General features: G+C 40.4%; 2 protein-coding genes and 1 long non-coding RNA gene across 4 annotated transcripts; 1 reads left to right on the top strand and 2 right to left on the bottom strand.

The window, feature by feature from the left end:
- Positions 1 to 1,066: 1,066 nt before the first annotated feature.
- trbl (tribbles pseudokinase 2) lies at positions 1,067 to 6,579 on the bottom strand. Its single transcript, XM_017167259.3, has 2 exons — positions 5,463 to 6,579; positions 1,067 to 2,338 (listed from the first exon to the last, which is right to left on the bottom strand). Exons 1-2 carry the CDS (start codon positions 6,275 to 6,277, stop codon positions 1,711 to 1,713), a joined length of 1,443 nt encoding a protein of 480 aa, XP_017022748.1. The 5' UTR covers positions 6,278 to 6,579; the 3' UTR covers positions 1,067 to 1,710.
- A 2,746-nt stretch (positions 6,580 to 9,325) lies between these two features.
- LOC138928304 (uncharacterized) lies at positions 9,326 to 11,698 on the top strand. Of its 2 annotated transcripts, none has more exons than XR_011444804.1 (3): positions 9,326 to 9,714; positions 10,422 to 10,708; positions 11,181 to 11,698. It is a non-coding gene; the product is annotated as an uncharacterized lncRNA (long non-coding RNA). The 2 variants fall into 2 exon arrangements; XR_011444805.1 differs by lacking the exon at positions 11,181 to 11,698 and having other exon boundaries at positions 9,326 to 9,454; positions 9,519 to 9,714; positions 10,422 to 10,883.
- A 1,214-nt stretch (positions 11,699 to 12,912) lies between these two features.
- Positions 12,913 to 17,353, bottom strand: LOC108075004 (cationic amino acid transporter 4). Its single transcript, XM_017167249.2, has 3 exons — positions 17,082 to 17,353; positions 14,744 to 15,702; positions 12,913 to 14,684 (listed from the first exon to the last, which is right to left on the bottom strand). Exons 1-3 carry the CDS (start codon positions 17,221 to 17,223, stop codon positions 13,767 to 13,769), a joined length of 2,019 nt encoding a protein of 672 aa, XP_017022738.1. The 5' UTR covers positions 17,224 to 17,353; the 3' UTR covers positions 12,913 to 13,766.
- Between the last annotated feature and the right edge of the window lie 1,277 nt (positions 17,354 to 18,630).

Below are 18,630 nucleotides of genomic sequence, written 5' to 3'. Positions count from 1 at the left end.
TTGCGCAGTTCTCGTTCTCCCCATCGGAAATTTCATAATCTGAACAAAGTGCTCGCTCGGCCACAGGTAGAAATGCTCACTTACACCACCGAAAATCGGGTTGGCATACATGCGAAAGCCCTCGCCTCCTCACGTCGCCACATCAGATGACAGTGGTGGTGTTGGGACCGACCTCTCTCCTCTGCTCACAATAATACTTATTAGCTTACTGTTGTTTTTGGGGGAGCAAAGTCACAAGTATTTCCGCAACGAAAGTCACGTTCGCCAAGCTGATAAGTTGCAGTCACTATTGTTATTATCAAAAATGTTGGAGAATCTGCAAAGTAATTAGGAATCCCTCGGCCGAGAGGCGCTCTAAAAATATACTCTTACTGCTACAAGAAGTCTCTCGATTTTTCGCGAACAGGTTATTTATCACCTTAGATTAGAATTAAGAATAACAAAAACTTTGTTTTTCTGCGAATACACGATCAAAATATTTGTCTCATCTTACTAAAATGTTGTATTTTGTTGTTTGTAAACAACAGTGACGCATTCAGACTCTCAAAAATCTTCTTTTCCCCTGACTCATAATTGTTTTCGACTTGTGTAGCTCTCTAGTTCTATGGAATTGATTTCAATATTCTAAGTGCTGAATATTGAAACAGTTTATGCTCAAATCATTAGTACAGTTGAATTTTCATATAGTAGACTAGTAACTATGTTTTTGGGTAGATCTTTTCCACAGTGGGAGTCATTTTTATAATAGAAAAATTAGTTTAAAACAATATTTAAACAATATTACAAAATTCTTGTCAGGTTGCCCTATATAATATTTCTGGAAATAGTGTAGAATTTTATTTTATAAAGTTATATCATAATTTTTTAACCCATCTTGTCGAAAATTCCCTTTTTTCTTATCTATTTATTCTAAAGATAACGTATAACTATTAATTTAAATTCTTTCAATTAATTAAACCGAAGCTTTTCGCTCGACTTGCCCGATAACTATAAGGTTATCTTTAACTATTCAAAGTAACTGAGAGCCTCCCAAGTCCCACGAAATAAATAATAAAAACACAAGTAATTATTTTAATTCTTGGTGAGATCAAATTTCAATGTATTATTTTTTTTCACGATTTTCTCTTGCAAGATTTTCATATAGTAGACGAAGCGTAATACAGAAGTATTAAATAATAAATAACAATTTGCATTTGTTGCATTTTTTAACATGGAAACTAATGTGTTGTTTTAGAGCCCAAAAACAAATCAGGGCGACTGTCCTTTTTGATCAAGATCAACAGTTTGCAAAAAAATTAAAAAATGTTACAATGTATTGTACATAGGTAGGTGTTTTTGTTTTTTTTTTGTGTGTTTATAGGAAGAATTGGTTGCAGAGAGGAGGCTGCGCAGGGCGGCACGATTCTTGAACGGATCGTGGCCACGGAGCGCGATTGGAAGGCAGTGAGTTCTTGTGTGTTTGTATCTAAAAGAAAATGTCTAAGCGAGGCTTTAAGTCTTTGTTTGGCAGTACCACCTGCAGGAAGACGACGTGGAACGCAGTCAAATTCGGCGCGCGCCCAAAAAGGCGCAGGATGTATTCACAATGTCACATCGCCTGATGTGTCCATTATCCTGACGGCTACCGAAAGCCGGCATACAGCCGGAGTAGCAGCCGACGCGCCAGCGTGTCCCAGAAAGCAACCCGTGGGTGAATTTCTCGAGCTCCGATCAGCCCATTTCCACATCCGTATCGGGTCCGGGTTCCGTGGACATGGCATTGGCGTTCTGCGCCATCTGAAGCGTGTTTCGCGTGTAGTCTAGCGGCTCCACCCCGATATCCTCGTACTCGTGCTTGTCTCCCAACGGACATGGTCCGCCCTCGTCCTCATCAATCGCTTCAGTGGCTGTGCCCTCGCTCTCCTCCTCCGCATCGCTCCAATCCTCGGCCACCTCCACGTTGACAGGCAGGTACATGTGGAAGGGGCGCTGTTCCCGCAACCACGGCGTCAGGAAGATATGGCTAGCGGTCATCCGTTCCGTGTAATCCTTTCGCAGCAACGACAACAACAACCAGCGGACCGATCTCGAAAGCGTCATTGGTATTTGGACGTTCCCGTGTCGGATCACCGTGATTAAGTTGCAGTTGGCCTTCTCGTAGAACGGATACTGACCCACCAGCATCGTGTAAAGGATCACGCCCAGCGACCACATATCCGCCGGCTTGCCCTTGTACGTTGGCTGGGGACAAAGGAGCTCCGGGGCGGTGTAAAGCGGGCAGCCAATCTTGTCGCTTAGCGTATCATCTTCGCCGTCGAGGATCATTGAGCCTTCAAGGGACTCGTACTGAAGTTTGGTTCTGTAAGCAAGTAAGAAAAACAATAGCCGTGAGTTTTCTTCCATAAGATTGCATAGATTTATAGATAGATTTATGTATACAAAGTTTGATTACTTTGACATTCAGATAGTAAGTGTGGCAATTGATAATGTAACCTCTGTAAATGCCTTTTCGTTCCCAAAGACCGGTACATATTAAAGCCATTATGGGCAGCCATTATTCTGATCGCAGACTGTACCCCCGCCAAGACATTGGAGCTCTACATCATGTGCAATCCCTTGGGGCCTTGCGTAACCCCCGATTTTGTGGGGCCATTAGCTATAGCGCAATATCGAAGAGACTTGAATCGATCGGATACGGCGCAGCAGTGGCAGCAGTGCCAGTGGTAGTTGTAGTTGGCGTTGGCGTTTTGACAAGTCAAAAGGCGAAATCGAATTCGGCCGAGAGAGACAGAGAGAGGAGAGCATTGTCAGTTTGGTGACGAAAGCGCAGCTTGCGACCCCCGACACCCATGAGCGAGTGCCTCCTCCGCCTCTCCCACTCCCGCACTCCCTCACTCCGCCACTCCACTCCACTCCATTGACATTGGCCCACATTCGAATGCAAAAAGTAACAAAAAAAAAAAAAAAAAAGGCAGCAAACACGGCGAATAGAGCCAAAAGAGAGCCAGAGCTAGAGCTAGCCGTCAGCTGTGAGTGAAGAGTGATGTGACGTATCGCAACTTGTTGCTGCAACGGCGCTTCTGCTGGGATCCAACCACCAATCTTGGCGGCACAATAGCAAACCACCGAGAGATACACAAACACACGGCCGCTAGCCATGGTATCGTATCCAAACATCCAAAGAGCCAAACACACAAAAAGCAGGCCAAAAAAACCTCGAGCTGACCCTGAACAAAAAAACAAGCTTTGAAAACGCGCCTCTCCTCGTCACAAATTACACGGCACACACTGTTAAAAATCGTAGAGCATTTCGATCATAAAGGTCAGAATCACATATTGATTTGGCATATCTTTTCAAAGTGTAAACTTTTAAGATCAAGGTTTATTTATGAATATTTTTGATGATACCTTTTCATATTAAAATCAAAACCAGCTGTTATTACATTTTAATATAAAGATCAAGGTAAATTATTTGTATTTAAATATGGTCTATGGTCATATAAAAAATTGAATTCTTATAAAGGGATTATAACTTTTAAGATCAATGCTTTCTTTTACAAATTAATACAAAATATATAAAATATATTTCCGTGCAGAGTACCCCAATTGAGAATTTGAGAAGTAAAGAAGTTGGAGATTGGGAGTAGTTACAGCCGGTGGCCTCGATGGGTCTCCAGAGGGGGGCTTTGAAGAGCGAATGAAAATACGGAAAACCGGCGGTGGCGACTAAGTGTTCAAACACCTTGAAGCGTTTTAAATAAAAGTATGACTACCGATTTACATGCATAAATAAATACTCGCTCGTATGCATGAATGTATATAGGCGCAGGCACATATATACAAATTTTTATGAGGTAAAAATACAGAAGATCAGAGTCAGGGCCACTAACCGCAGTGCGACCTTAAAGATTTCGGCTCGTCGCTTGGTTGTGCGTGCGTGTGTGCGCGAGACTTCGGATATGGATACACACAATGTACACAAAGTACATAGTATAGTTATAGTATCTTTCGAATGGAAATGAGCGTTAATATTCGCATTGAACACACTTGTTGTTTATTCCTTTTTCGCCAAGGTGAGAGAGCGCTATAATAGACTGAGCAGAGATCTGTTGTTGCTGCTGTGCGTCTCTGGCCTGTTCCTTCCGCTGTTATTTTTGCACTTGGCTGAGAACGAGAATGATGAAAAATCAGCCGATATTGCGCTAATTGTAAGCCATACGGAATCGAACAATTGTTCACGTCATTCCCTGCTGATGTCAGTAGTAAAGTCGCGGTGATGATAATCAGAGCGGCAGAGAGCGTGTTTATTTGCATATGCGAAAAAAAATATAACATTTCGATGGCGAGAATATGGAAAAGAACACAGAGAACCAATGTGGGGTGGGCAAAGCCCAATATTTCATCAGCCACTGTAGTACACATGCAATAAAACGACACGTTGCTCTCTCTCACACACCCGAGCATAATATGCTCAACCCAAGAGAACCCGTAGTAGGTGGCCTCCGCCTTAGCTAACACCTCCCGCCCCCACCGCACAATTGCACATGCCGTATTGTACAATTCTTAAAATGTGGCAATGCTTCCAAAAATGTGAAGAAAAACAATGAAGGTGGGCCAACATTTCGGACACCACTGTGGCACATTGGCCCTTGTGTGAATAAGCTTCGTGACTCGGCACAGACGAGGTCAAAATACTACGTTTGCGCTATTATCTGTTGCTTCAAGTTTGTAAAAAGTAACATTAATCACTCGTGATATTTCAATAACTCTTGAAATGTCTAAAATTAAATTCTTAAAAATCAAATAATGATGAAATTATAATAAATAGCTAAAGCAGCGATGACAAAAATGTTCTTATCTAAGCGAATCTGTATTGTAACATTTTTAAATTTAAATTTATTTAAAAAATATTATTTTTGTATTGATATTCAAAAAGATTGTATTTTATATAGTAAATTAGAAAAGTTCTATAAAAAATTACTTATAATTTTCAGAAATTTAATAAAAACTCTGAAAAAAAAATATTTTAATATTACTTCATTTTAATAATTCATAAATTGAGATCAAAAATATTCAAAAATATTTTTTACGTCATTCGGAACTATTATTTGGACGAATGCTGTCTCACACAAACATTCATACATACATGCGCAAATACGCCGCGAGCATGTGGCTTGTCAGTATAATTGTTTTTGTTGGACTATTGGTGATTCGATTGCAACACTTGTTAAATGTTCAATGTTACCCACAACGACAACAAAAACAACAACAACATAGGCCAATAACAAGAGCAACAATTGTGGCACCACCAAAACTCACACAAGCACACACGGCAAATACAAACAAGATCTCTCGCTCATAACGAGTTTTTATCGAATTGCAAAATAAAGCGACCAAAAGCCAGAGACATGTATGCAATTGAGCTGGTTGCTTTTTGGTATATGGATGTAGGGGGATTTCGAAGGTGTCACCACACAACTCACCTGGCCTCGTCGATGAAGTAGAACCGCTTGAGCTTGAGGTCTCGCAGGATAATCCCGTTGCGATGGCACACCTGGACGGTCTGGCAGATCTGGTGGAATATCGCTCGCGCCTCGGCCTCGCACAGGCGCTTCTCGTGCCGGATATAGGTGTGCAGGTTCTCGTAGACACCGCTCAAGCCACCGGTTGCGTCCCGCTCCTGCGGCACCGGCGCTATTAGGATGTAGGTGCGATCCTTGGACAGCGGCACGATGTCGTGGACGGGCCGGATCAGCGGATGGCCGTAGATGGTGCTGCGGCGGAGCTCCTCATCCTGCTGTTGCAACTGGAAGTAGGCGCGCTGCACCTTGTGCAGGGGTTCGTTGACGATCCGGCAGAGGAACTGCTCCCCGGTGAATACGTCCACGCAGCGCAGGTTCGAGGCGGTGAGATCGACAAGGTGTCTGTACGAGGCGGGCGTCTTGGCGGCCACGGCGGCCGAGATGTGACTAGGCTGGGCACTGATCAGATATCGCTGCTGGATGAGCTTTACCGGCTGCTGGTCCGTGGGCTCCGCCGCGATGCCCAGGGCCAGGAGATCGCATGCGCCGTTAGGGGTCATCAGCTTCTCACGGATCGTCTGCAGCATCTTGGCGTTGGGAAAATTCTCCTTCTTGGGGGTGAACAGACCGGATCCCGATGGAACTCCGTCCTCTTGGCTGGAACTCATGCTGGATGATGATGATGCGGGCGAGGCTGGCGAATAGTTGACTACTTTGTTGGCCGCCGCTACCGACGCCAACGCCGTACTGCTGTTTTGGCCGCTACTGTTATCCATGCTTGCTTGTTTACCACTTAACTTTATCACAGTTCTTGCTTTCGCGTCTCCGTCTTATTTTTCGCCGATCTTTCTGCTTCTTGCGCTTAGCTGTACTTCACGATTTCTTGTCCACCGCGATTGTTAATTGTTTTGACATTTAGCGACGCGCCGTTTAGCGTGCGACTGTTTCGAATTCGTTACTCCAACGCGGCTGCTAGTGCTGGCGAAATGAAATGCGAAAGCGCGTTATTCCTCAGCGATTTTAAAACAAATCGAAAACGCGCCCGACTTCTTCGCAGTTTGAATTTCGAATGTTCCGATGACTCGCTGCTTCGTGTCGTTGTCGCCATCGTGAGCGCTGGTGGAAGCGGAAAGCGGAGAACGAATCACCGCTCTCCCTCTCGCTCGCATTGTTTCTCTGTCGCTCTCCCTCTCCCGCACAAGGTTGTGCGCGCCTGTGTGTGTGAGCATGCGGACGGCTCAGAGAGAGAGAGAGAGAGAGAGAGAGCGCAAGAGCATCGTTATTTTTGAAAACAATTGCGCTGAACGCTGAAATTCCGACTTTGGCCTGCATGTGTGTGAATTCTCACACACACACGCATGCGTCGGGGTTCGCGGCGAGAAACGAGACGTTGGATTTGAATGCCCGCGATAACTCTTATTTCGAATATTATCTTTACAGCAACCCTTAAAACTGAATATGATTTTACATAACAAATAATCTCAGAGCACTAAATTAGAAAGAGGGAAAGTAAACATTATGGACTTGATATACGCAGATCCACACTGCGTCTCTATATTTTCAATATCTATTCGATCTGGTCGAGAAATCAATGTGATCTTTTTAAAATACAGTTGTTGTATGTATTTCATGAATATATTTATATTTTAATGCTCCCATTCTTTAAAAATATTTGTAAGTTTTCTTACTCCAAATAATTTAATTAATAAGGAACAACTACATGTTCATCAAAATTTATATTTAATACCAGAATTAATTATTGTTTTAAATATGGAAATATCTATCTAATTAAATTACAATGGTTTGTGCTAGTAAATTTTTAAGGTTTTATCTCAAGCTCGATTTTCTAAAGGACCTTATATTATTAGGATTAGCTTCTGAAATATTTATATTACTCTCTAAGAATAATTCAATATATGTATTGTTTCTAATTTGGTGTGCTTCTGACTATTTTTATTTTAAAGATTTGCTCAATTTCATGTTTGATTCATGAAATCGATCTTTAAATTTCTTCCTGTGCGAGATCATTACTCACTCATACGTGAGTGCCTGTCTGTATTGGTATTCGTGTTCGCAGTGCAGACGATTTCATGATTTTTGCAGCTGTCCCTAAACGAGGATCACTGGGCTACGCAGGAATTACGACAGCGACAGAAGGTAGTGATCAGAGGAGATCTTCGAGGAGCAGGAGCAGGAGCAGGTAAGAACCACTGAGCGGGCATTATGTCGCAGGTAGATTTCTATGTCAGCTGCACTATTCCAACCCCTAAGCACCGTGTAGTGCACCGATGCAGGGCTGTACATGCGGCTGCAGTTGCATTTGCAGCTGGCGCAAGGTGATTTTTCCACTAAAGACATCCGTCTCGACACAGATGAGGTCAAAATAATAGAAATACACTACCAGAATCTTGAAACTGTACATTATTTTGGTTAAGATGTATTTAAAAACACACCTTTACTGCTGTCAATTGATAATGGGAATATTCAATGCTAAATAAAAATGTAAAATTTGCCCGTTGATCCAAATGATATTAAAAAGCTAAAGATTTATAGCCATTATTTAAGAATATAGAATTGGAAAAGGAGCTAATATTTTGACCGCAGCTGTACATTATTTTTGGGCGCTATCCTTTAAACTCTCCGATTGAATTTTTCGTAATGTAACGCTCATTTTGAAACGCAACGTCTGTTTCCATTTCTCCTGCTTCTTCTTATTATTTGCCCAAAGCAGCCGATAAATACGACTGAAAAAATCGCGAACAACGGAACCGAGAGAGAGGTAACAGAACGAAAACGTCGTCTCGCTCTTCCTTCTCCGTCCGTCCCTTTCCACGTTTTCGCATCTGTTTCTCATAAATGTAGATGTGAAGATTTAAATGAGGAAATATACTGGTACCGTGTCCCGAATCTGATCAAAAAGGGAGTTTTATTTTGGGGGTGGCTATATTATTATATAGATATTTATTAGTCAGGGAAAATTTTACACTATATATGACACATTCCATTCTGGTTCGTTCTGGTTAATGCACTTACATATAGTATAAGAAATACATATGTACATATATATAAATGTATTTTCCTGAAATAATCAATAGCAGTCATCAGTTAACAAGGTTAAACTTTGTATAGTATACATAATTATTTCACAAATAAAATTTTAGTTTCATCATGGGTTGAAATTATGAATAACCTAAGTTTGCCAGAAGGAATTAGTACATATATTTCATTATAATGAAATTACTCACATTAATTGTTGAAAAATGAATTGATATGAAATGTGGTTGGTATATATTTATTAATACCTCGAACCAAATTCCGAATAAAAAACGGGATAATATTAAATTCGAACCCACCAGCTCTGCACAGATTTTAACTAGCACCTTATCTAGACACTTAAGAACCGGTCCTTCAATTCAATTCAGATCACATTGCTTCGGGTATGTACGGGATAGGTGTTTTCCATTAATTAACTATTTTTAAAATCGATTGATTTGTCACATTGATTAAGTTTTGTTAAGTTTAAGCTTAAGTTTCACTGTGGAGTCGCCCCTTGAACCCACTGTGCCGCCGAGCTCCACCAAGAAAACGTTACATTTTAAATTTTAAATTCGAAAATATACGTTAAACTGGTGCTGGGACTGAAACAAAGTCGAATGAGTTCTGCTTCGAACGCTGTTGTGGCTTTTTCTGCGACTCCGAGACGATCGATAAAATTTCAGCACGAATTTTTGTTGTTGCCAAGCCGCTTGCGGCGGCATGAAATCTAGATTTCTCTCTCGCCAAAGTGGTTAAGTGAATGCGTCATCATCGGCTGCGTCATCAATCCGGGATGACGATTCAGACTGCGATTCCCCTTCCTGATTCCCCAGTTGAAGCACCATCACACCGTCACGGGGAGCGACATTCCCCCGAAAAAGATACAGAAACAACACGACGCACACCTCGCCTGATGGGTAAATATGTTTGTATAACTTGTATATGTATCTGACGGGTTGGTGGAGTTTTATATGCGCTCAGTGCAAAGTTTCAGATTCGCACGAAATTATGGTAGGTGAAGTTCTGGAAGTGAAATGGCGATTGGCTGGGAAATGCACGATGCAAGGCCATGCAATGACTGCGGGAAAAGTGAATGTAGATTAGGCCGATGAGCACGATAAGAAATTACACTTGCATGTGAATTTTTAAAGCCTGAGAGTGACTGTCTATAAAAAAGGTACCAACAATAATATTTTCATATATATTATTTTTAATATCTAGTACTATATTATATTTTTTAACGGCTGTTTTCGTCAGATCATAGTATTTCCAGAAATAAAGCAATTTCAAGTACTAAGATACTCGAGAATTTTTATATTTCACCAGAAAACTAACTTTGGGATGTCGAAATTTGTTTACCCTTATATAATATTGATAATAAGTAAGCCAAAAAGTAATCAAATTGAATTCGGAAAGCTTTTCTATGTTAGTTTTAAATAGGCTAACAAATCAGCATACAGAATTTAAAAATGTAAGAAATCCAAATTTTTGTCAATTTTTAAAAATTTTAACGTTGTAACCCCTTATATAATTTGGAAAAAAATGGCAAAAATTTGGTTCCTTCCGGACATGCAAAGAAAGACTTGCCTGTTAATTCTGATCAATAATATATATGGTTTATGGGGTCGGAAATGGATCCTTCATTGCTTTGCAAGCTTTTGAAAAATTATAGGCAAGGGTAAAGTATCTATGGGTAAAGTATCTATGTAGCTAAGTCATAATAAATATAAGATATTGTTACCATTTCTGTAATTTCTTTGATTAAAGAAGTATGTATATATGTACATATATTATTTAATTATGTAAATCTGATCTATTTACATATTTAAATGAATATCCATACAGAAAAAAACTGATTATAAACACTGTTAACTACATTTTCAGGCCTATTTACAAGAGTTCAGGTTATGGAAGATATACAAAGCTCAATGGTGTTTCAATCTCTATGAACTTTGCTGGATCGGTGTAAATTCGAACGGCAAATCGAACTCAAGCATCACAGAAGATACACTCTCACTCTTTCGAGCGTGCAGTAAACACACAACAACAGGTTGTCGGCGGCGGCGTCGGCTGTTTTGGAGAAAGTGCTTATTGCCAACAATAATAGCATCAGGTGCAATGACCACATATACTACACCTGGGCGGTGGTTGGTTAAATAAAAAACGAATATGTATGTATAAATTTCCATGGAAACGCGACGCTCTAACGGCGGCGAAACTTATAAGGGAACTTGATCTGATTTAAAATTACGCTATAAGTGTGGATTTTCTGGCAAACAGATTTTACTGTGAACTTACTAACAAATAACTAAAGCTTGTTTAATATTATACAAGCTGCTTACCGTTAACATTAACCATTAAAACTTTCTTTTCATTACAAAGAGAAAGATTCCCCATTATGTTTTCGATGTCATTGAACTTTTGTAACAAAAACTGTTGTGCTTTTTGAGATCAATTTTCTATAAAAAGGAAATATTTATTTTAATATTTTGATTTTTGTAAAATTTTCTATATTTTCTAAATGATTTGAAATGGCAAAAAACACTATCAGTTTGAAGGACATTATTCAATGGCCTCAAACACTTTCTCGCTACCTACACACACATTTATGCGTAGGTGGTGAAAATTGCTGCCCTTTTTCAGGTCTCGATCCTCTTCCCAGATGTGTTTCCCAGATGCCAGCATGCTGAGGATTCCGGGCTTTGTTCAAAATATTTGTAATGAAGGAGATACGATACCCGGCCGAGAAATGGTATTGACGTTCCCGCACAGCACACATATGGCTGGGAAGTAACTATTATTACCAGTCACGGCGTGGGAACCGGCTCAGAGATGTCCCGGGATTTATTTAGAATATTTTTGCAGTTCCTGTGGGTACAGAGCGAGGTATAGGTAATTTGCGGCATCATATTTATAATACGGGTAGCACTTCCCAGGTGAAAATTCCCGATGCCTTTCCACACATCATGGCGAGTTTGAGTGCGTCGCCAACAGTAGTGGCCGGTCACCCCGTCCCTTACACAGATCCCAGACAAACAATTAGTCCGTCATGGAAAACGTTTGAAAATGAATTTTTCAAGAAAAAATTAACCCCTTATGATGCTCATCTCGGACACAAAGGAAAGAAGAAAGGTACAGGCTGCGGAATACCATTAACCCTGTCAACCCCTAAATGACAATTGCCTTCAGCTATCAAAAGGATATTTTTCAATAAAATATTTACCAAAATATGTAGTTTCATCAAGAAAGCATAAGTACACTTTCTCAAGAAAGCGTTAATGTGATTTACTGGACTTGGGAAAGGGTATACGAATTTTGCTATTACAAAAGAAAGAAATACAAAAAACTTAAAAGCCGATCCACATTTATGACTGGAAAATATCCCTAATCGCATCTTCATGGGGTGGGTTTGTCCCTGAATTTTTCATCAAGTTTTCCCACTTTTCACGTTAGATCTAAACGAACTTTGGCCCTTTTCTCCAATTTTGTAATTGCGCCATTTATTTGTCTATTGTATTTTTGGGCGACCCTGTTTCACCCGGAAGGAGCCCGGCCTCCATTGTTCCTTTGTGACACTAAACTAGCTGAAAACCTCTTTTTTTTCTATTGTATATTGTCATCATTGTTACACTTTCAAGGAAAGCGAATAAAAAAAACTTGTATTTTTTTTCAAGAAAATATACGCATTAAACGATGATATAATCATGCCATCAGAGATCCCTAGAAATGTATTTTTATTTACATATTTAAGGTTTTTGTGTCGATTTTAATTAAATTTGCCTAAAAGTTGGCCACGCTTGGCTTTGACCGGGAGTTATAGCCATCTTTCGAGATCCGCGCCATCGCACAGCCGCAGCTAATCCCAAAACAAGTTCGCGGCCCAAGAGATGCTCAGTCTTCCGAGCATCTTGAGCCCAGAGCAGCATCCCTCAATGAAACTCTACGCTTCTACCCACTAAGTATGTCCTGCAGTCGAACGATATAAAGAGTCCTGTGCACCACCTGCTTCCTGCGACTGATGCTGAGATTTCGAGCCGAAGATATCCTTGCAGCTGAACATATGTATGCGCCTACGCTTCGCACTGGGGTAGGTTCTTCTATTGTGTGTGGTACAGGCTGAGATCTCAACAGTTCTGGGAGTTCAAAATGTGTTTTTTGAGTCCTTAAAAAAATGGAATCAACAACTGTACCACACACACACAGGCCACACCGAGCATTAAACGAGTCTGTCTTTCAGGTTTTACACTGATAAAGGAACTCTTTTGGGTCTAAAATATTTCAATATTTTGAGGACAGATTTTAAATTTACTTATTGACAAAAATTGTAAAGATATATTATCAACGTAAATCTACTGGAATTAAAACACAAGCCTCATCACTATACATGAGTTTTAATATAATTTCAATCATATATATAATATTGTATACGTTTATTTACACAGTTATAAATATATATTTATATATATGTATGTATATGTAGTTATTGAAAGACATGTACTATTGTTTAACAAATGCCGAGTGTGCATAACGTTTTATAAATATATTTGTACGTTTTTGCAAAGTAAATATGTTGGTTTGTATATATGCAATACGATTTCTGCAATACGCTTTTGGAATAACACTCAGTAGACAGCTATACTATGTTTTGTGGTAAAGGTACTCCGTTATAATAGTTACCAAAAGTTTTCTCGATCATAAGTGTTAGCCATATGTCTCGTTCAACGTTGGGTTTTTTAGGAATGCATAGAATTCGAAGAGATTAAGTAAAGAGGGATCTGTTGCACCGATTCAAACCGTAGCCTCTAATAATACCTAAATAATTAGAATGGAAACTGTAACTTAAGAACTTTTTATAATGACAGTTAACTAGACATTCAGAGTTGTTTTAAGAGTGAATTTGTACCTTATTATTGTTATTTCATGATGTTTTTTAAATTATTCAACAGAACTTTGTTCCAGGCAAAAAAATACAATATAAATTAGTAAGCTTTAGCTATTTACATTTAAGATTTTGATTAAATAGGTTTTTTAGTATTCAAAACAATGTGTATTTTTTCAGTTTCTCCCGATATTTGTTTCAGATTAGATCCTTGATCTGGAATTGAGTTTATTATACTCAGAGCCTGATCTTTAAATTTAAATAAGCTTCTCAAAAAGGTTTCAGATTCGATTTTCAACATAATACAATTAATAATAAAAGGCTACAGAATCCGTTTCGGAAGAATTGACTTAGGAATATCCAGAAGTTTCGTTTTCACTCTCCTCCACAATGGACTTTTTGTCGTCCGCCTTGCTCCGTCCAGTGAATCTCTCGAAGATGGAGTGCTTGCCGCAACTTTTGGCCTTGCCCGTAGAAGCTGTACCCTTGAACGAACCCCACGGAACCTTGCCGGCCTCCGAAGTGGTCATGAGGATTGAGTACGAGGAGCACACCTCTCCCTCCTTGCTGTTTCGGATGCCGTATAGGAAGTACACCACCATGCCGATGCACACCCAGACAAAGAATCTCACCCAGGTAACGGCGTCCAGGTGGACCATCAAAAGGATGTTGCAGAAGATTCCAAGAGCCGGAACAAAGGGAACCAACGGTACCTTGAAGACTAGACCCCTGGTGTTTTGGTTGTGCACAGCCATCACTGCCACACAGGTGCTGGCGGCGAAGATGATGAAGCCGTAGATGATCAGGGCCCACCAGGTGCCAGTGTACAGCTGCGTCCACGACACCTTCAGTTCCACACAGATGGCGAAGCTCAGAAAGATGAAGAGCATCACAGCCACGGACACTACAGATCCGGGCTCGAAGCGACCCAGCAGTGGCTCCAGGCACCGGAATTGGCTCTTTAACCTGCCGGCCAGCACCTCTTCGATCATCTCACTGGTGGGCGACGACGTATCCATGCTGGACTGTGAGGCCACCTCCTCGTCATCGTCGTCGTCGTCGTCAGGACTGCCCGGCAGAGCTGGCACCCGTATAGTTGTGTGGATCCGCTCCATGGGCCGGTACCGCAGGATGATCACACTGGCCGAGACAATGGTGTAGGCCAGCAGGGTTCCAATCGACATAAACTCCACCAGCTTGGCGAGGTCGAAGACCAGAGCAAGGCAGGCGCTAAGAACCCCGGACACTACCAGGTTGAGCAGCGGAACCTGTTGACCAAAAAATCCATGAGTTTTTACGTTTCCTTTGCCATAATTTTCATCCTTACCTGTGTGGTGGAGTTGACCTTGCCGAAGCAGCTGAAGAGCAGTCCATCGGAGGCCATGGCATACATGCAGCGCGGCAGGGCAAACAGGGAGCCCAACAAAGTGGTGGTCATCCCGCACAGCGCTCCAATGGAAATCAAGTACTTGGCCCAGGAGAGGTTCAGTTGGCCAAAGGCCTCCGGCAGCGAGGCAGCCGGGTTAATCTCGCTGATGGGGATCATGAGAGTGAGGGCGGCGCTCACGAGGATGTAGCCGACGGTGACCACGAACAGGGACAGAATAGTGGCAATGGGTATGGAGACCGAGGGATTCTTGGCCTCCTCCCCGGAGGTGGCGATGGAGTCGAAGCCCACGAAGGCGTAGAAACAGGTGGCCGCTCCTGCAATGACGCCACCGATGCCGTAAGGCAAGAAGCCGCCCTCCGCCTCCGACCAGTTATTGGTGTCCGCATACCAGAAGCCCACGCTGATGACCAACACCATAACGGCGATATTGACAAGGGTGAGCAGACTGTTGAATACCGCCGTGGCCTTGACTCCTCCGGCCAAGGCGGCAGCGTACACAATGCACACTAGGAAGGCCAGGATATCCGGATATTGTGCCAGTCCTGGCTCGTGGATGCCACCAGTTAGCTCCAGCGTTGTGTTGCCAATCCAACCGCCCAGCATTGAGTCGACGTAGCCACTCCAGGCCCTGGCCACCGAGGCAGCGCCAAGCATGTGCTCCAGCAGGATATTCCAGCCGATGACAAAGGCCCAGAACTCGCCCATCGAGATGTACGTGTATACGTAGGCGGATCCCGCCTTGGGCACTCGCGTCCCAAACTCCGCATAGCAAAGCGCGGCCAGCATCGAGATGAAGCCCGCCAGGACAAAGGAGAGGATGATGCCGGGTCCGGCCATCTCCTTGGCCACGGTGCCGGTCAGCACGTAGATGCCAGCGCCAACCATATGGCCAATGCCTGGGGGAAAAAAGCGGTGTACATAAGTGTCATGTGTACCATATATATGTATATATATTTAGGGGTGGTTCCCTAATCTCTGGGGGCTCGAAGGCAAGCATAGGGAACTGTACGCGATTTAATTACATTCTGGTTTCGAGGCAAAGATAAGAAGAGTTTCCCACATCTCTGAAGGGAAGAGAATTGTTTCTCCCTAACAAGGAATTCCCTAGGGGATCAGTTTCTCAAATAAAATTTTATTTGCTTTTGCTAGGACAAGTGCCATGACAGATTTCTTGATTATTATAGAGAAATATGATTTTAATTAAAAGAAGTATAGTTACTAGAATCACATACTTTAAATTAATTTAATATTAATTTCCATATAAGACCTAGAAAGTTATTACAAGATTTGATTCAAAAGTTTTCATAGAAATGCAAATTTTTAATTCTCGCTGATAAATGATTTCTTAAGAATAAGAAAGAATACAACTGATAGAAAAACACAACTTATATCTTCAATGTACATAACAACTTAATTAAAAGTTTAATATTTCTAGCTGAAACAAGAAACGAAGCCGAAATTTGTATACCTTTGCAATTTGCCACTTAGGATCATGGCATCGAATCAAAAATCTATGATAACTAAGCCAAAAATGCATTAAATTCAATTCGGAAAGCTTTTCCGTGCTACTTGTTTCTAGGTTAACAAATCTGCATACTAAATTTTAAATTTTAGGAAATCAAAATTTTTGGTCATTTTTGAACATTTTAATGATGTAACCCCTTATCAAATTTCGAAAAAAATGGCAAATAATGTTTTTCTTTTGGACATGGATAAAAATATCCGTCTGTCAATGCTGATCATGAATATATATGATTTTTAGGGTCGGAAATAGTTCCTTACCGGATTTGCTAGCTTCTGAATAAAATTATAATACTCTGAAAAGGTTTAAAAGAGATTGAAGAAAGTTACACTTGTTGCCTATTTATCACTTTCTATTTTGTTTATTAAATTGTTAAAATAAATATTAAAGCCGGCAAAGGCAATTTCCTAAAGGCAATTTATATCTGACAGATGCTATAATGATCTCAGAGTAGAGCAATAATTATATTCAATTAAAATTTTTAAGCCCAGATGCAAAATTACCCTTCCTTAATCTACTTCGATACTTGGATCATAAAATTTTCAATTTAAAGTATATTTAAGTTAAGACGTAAATATAAAAACAATCCTGTCAGTATGTTCCTCCTTATTACATATATTTTTTAGCTGACAGATGTTAAGATTATCTTATTAGAATTATGCCAAGTCATACTCTCAAATACCCAAGGAAATTCTTAAAAATCAGCTAGGACACCGGAAATATGCCGGCATGCAATTGATTTATCTCAAGTACCCAGTAAGGCGATGTCGAAGGTGTTGAGACATCGGTTGAGCGGCGTCTCCATGACGTCAGTGGGCACCGACTTGGTTCGGTTCATTTTGGTGCACAGACCCGACAATATGTGCTTCAGAATGGCACGTCTTGAGCTCGGCATCCTGGCAAATTCGATTGAAACCAACTGTGGAGGAAGTTAAGCCGCACAGGCAACACGATTTGAGGTCGATTATAATTATTATACAATTTTTATTTAATTTTTTGCGGCACTTTTGGGACACTTTCACTTGTTGTACACAAACAGCTGTGACTGTATCGATTTTTGCATCAATCTCGAAAGCTCCACAGGGCTCCCATAGCTTGCAGAATGTTTGCACTCCGGAAAGGAGGCAGGGCAGCTTTTATCAGTGAGCTTTTATTTTGGTTGTAATAAATGTTAACTGAAAACCAAAAATATTTAGAAAATATTGGGGCTACAAGAAGTAAGACAATACAATGATTTATGGGAAACAAGCAGAAAGGTAACTTAGGGAAGCCGCAAATTTAATTAAATTAAGATATATAAGAACACAAACGATTTACATATTACAATGTTTGACCTCTGAAAAAAAAGAACAAAAGTTAACAGAGCTATAAAAATCTAATCAATTAGTTATAATTTGTGGTTACTTTGTAATCTTTGGTTAGCCTTCCAAATATAGCCCTAAAGTATGCAGTATAATTTTATGTAAGATCTTAACAAAGCTAACAAAATTATACCCAAAGTAATACCATAGTTACGCAACTGAGATCCATGTGTTTGTTTACCACAACCGGAAATTAAATTTCCAAAGCCATTTCTTAAATCAAAACGCCGTTTCTAGTAATCAAGATTTATAGATTTTCGCTTGATAGAATAGTTTTTTTTTAATGTCTTCACACGTCTTTCATCTCAACGAACTTGACATCAATGAATTTTTAATGAAAATCTTTCAAATTGAAACGTCTTGGTATTGCCCTGCATGTGTTTCGAACATTTTCAGTTATTAAATAATCGGAAATGCTTGCTTTGTTGGAAAATTATAATGGCCTTTGCACGGTTAAAAAACTCTAATTGTATTTGCGATATTAAAATTTAATAAAATGAGAGACCTCCACGTCAAACGTCTCAAGCATCAAAATATGTAATTATTTGCTTCTTTATTAATACTGTTCACCTTAAAGGTGTGTCCGAACTCTTAAAGCTTGTTAAAGAACGGGTGATCTTAGCTTTTGCTTAATTTTATTACAAACTATGCATGATGTCTAGGCAGCCAATGTCGATTCGCAAATCCGAGATGAGAGTTTCGTTGATCATCGTAATAGATATAAGTCCGTATGTTTATGCCAATGTTCATTATGCTTTGTACAAGCCTAATTAATTGAAATGTAATGCAATGTTTTAAGGCAAGTGTGTTTGGTGAAGTTTAAACTTAATAATCGGGATGATGTAGTCGACTTGGGGGTTCCCTTTGGTAAGCCTCTCTTAAGGAAAATTATAGTTTAAAATTAATTCTGGATCCTGTTACAATTATATAATTTAGAAATA

This window comes from Drosophila kikkawai, chromosome 3L, assembly GCF_030179895.1.
Source record: "Drosophila kikkawai strain 14028-0561.14 chromosome 3L, DkikHiC1v2, whole genome shotgun sequence".
NCBI lineage: Eukaryota > Metazoa > Arthropoda > Insecta > Diptera > Drosophilidae > Drosophila > Drosophila kikkawai.
The sequence above is the reverse complement of the archived record's forward strand: the minus strand, read 5'-3'. Positions and strand labels throughout refer to the sequence as shown.

Coding starts and splice junctions, on each gene's coding strand:
- trbl (XM_017167259.3), bottom strand. CDS start 6,277: ATGGATAACAGTAGCGGCCAAAACAGCAGTACGGCGTTGGCGTCGGTA. Junction 2,339..5,462: donor TACTTCATCGACGAGGCCAG/GTGAGTTGTGTG, acceptor ACTTGCTTACAG/AACCAAACTTCAGTACGAGT.
- LOC108075004 (XM_017167249.2), bottom strand. CDS start 17,223: ATGCCGAGCTCAAGACGTGCCATTCTGAAGCACATATTGTCGGGTCTG. Junction 15,703..17,081: donor CTTCGACATCGCCTTACTGG/GTACTTGAGATA, acceptor TTTTTCCCCCAG/GCATTGGCCATATGGTTGGC. Junction 14,685..14,743: donor AGGTCAACTCCACCACACAG/GTAAGGATGAAA, acceptor TTTGGTCAACAG/GTTCCGCTGCTCAACCTGGT.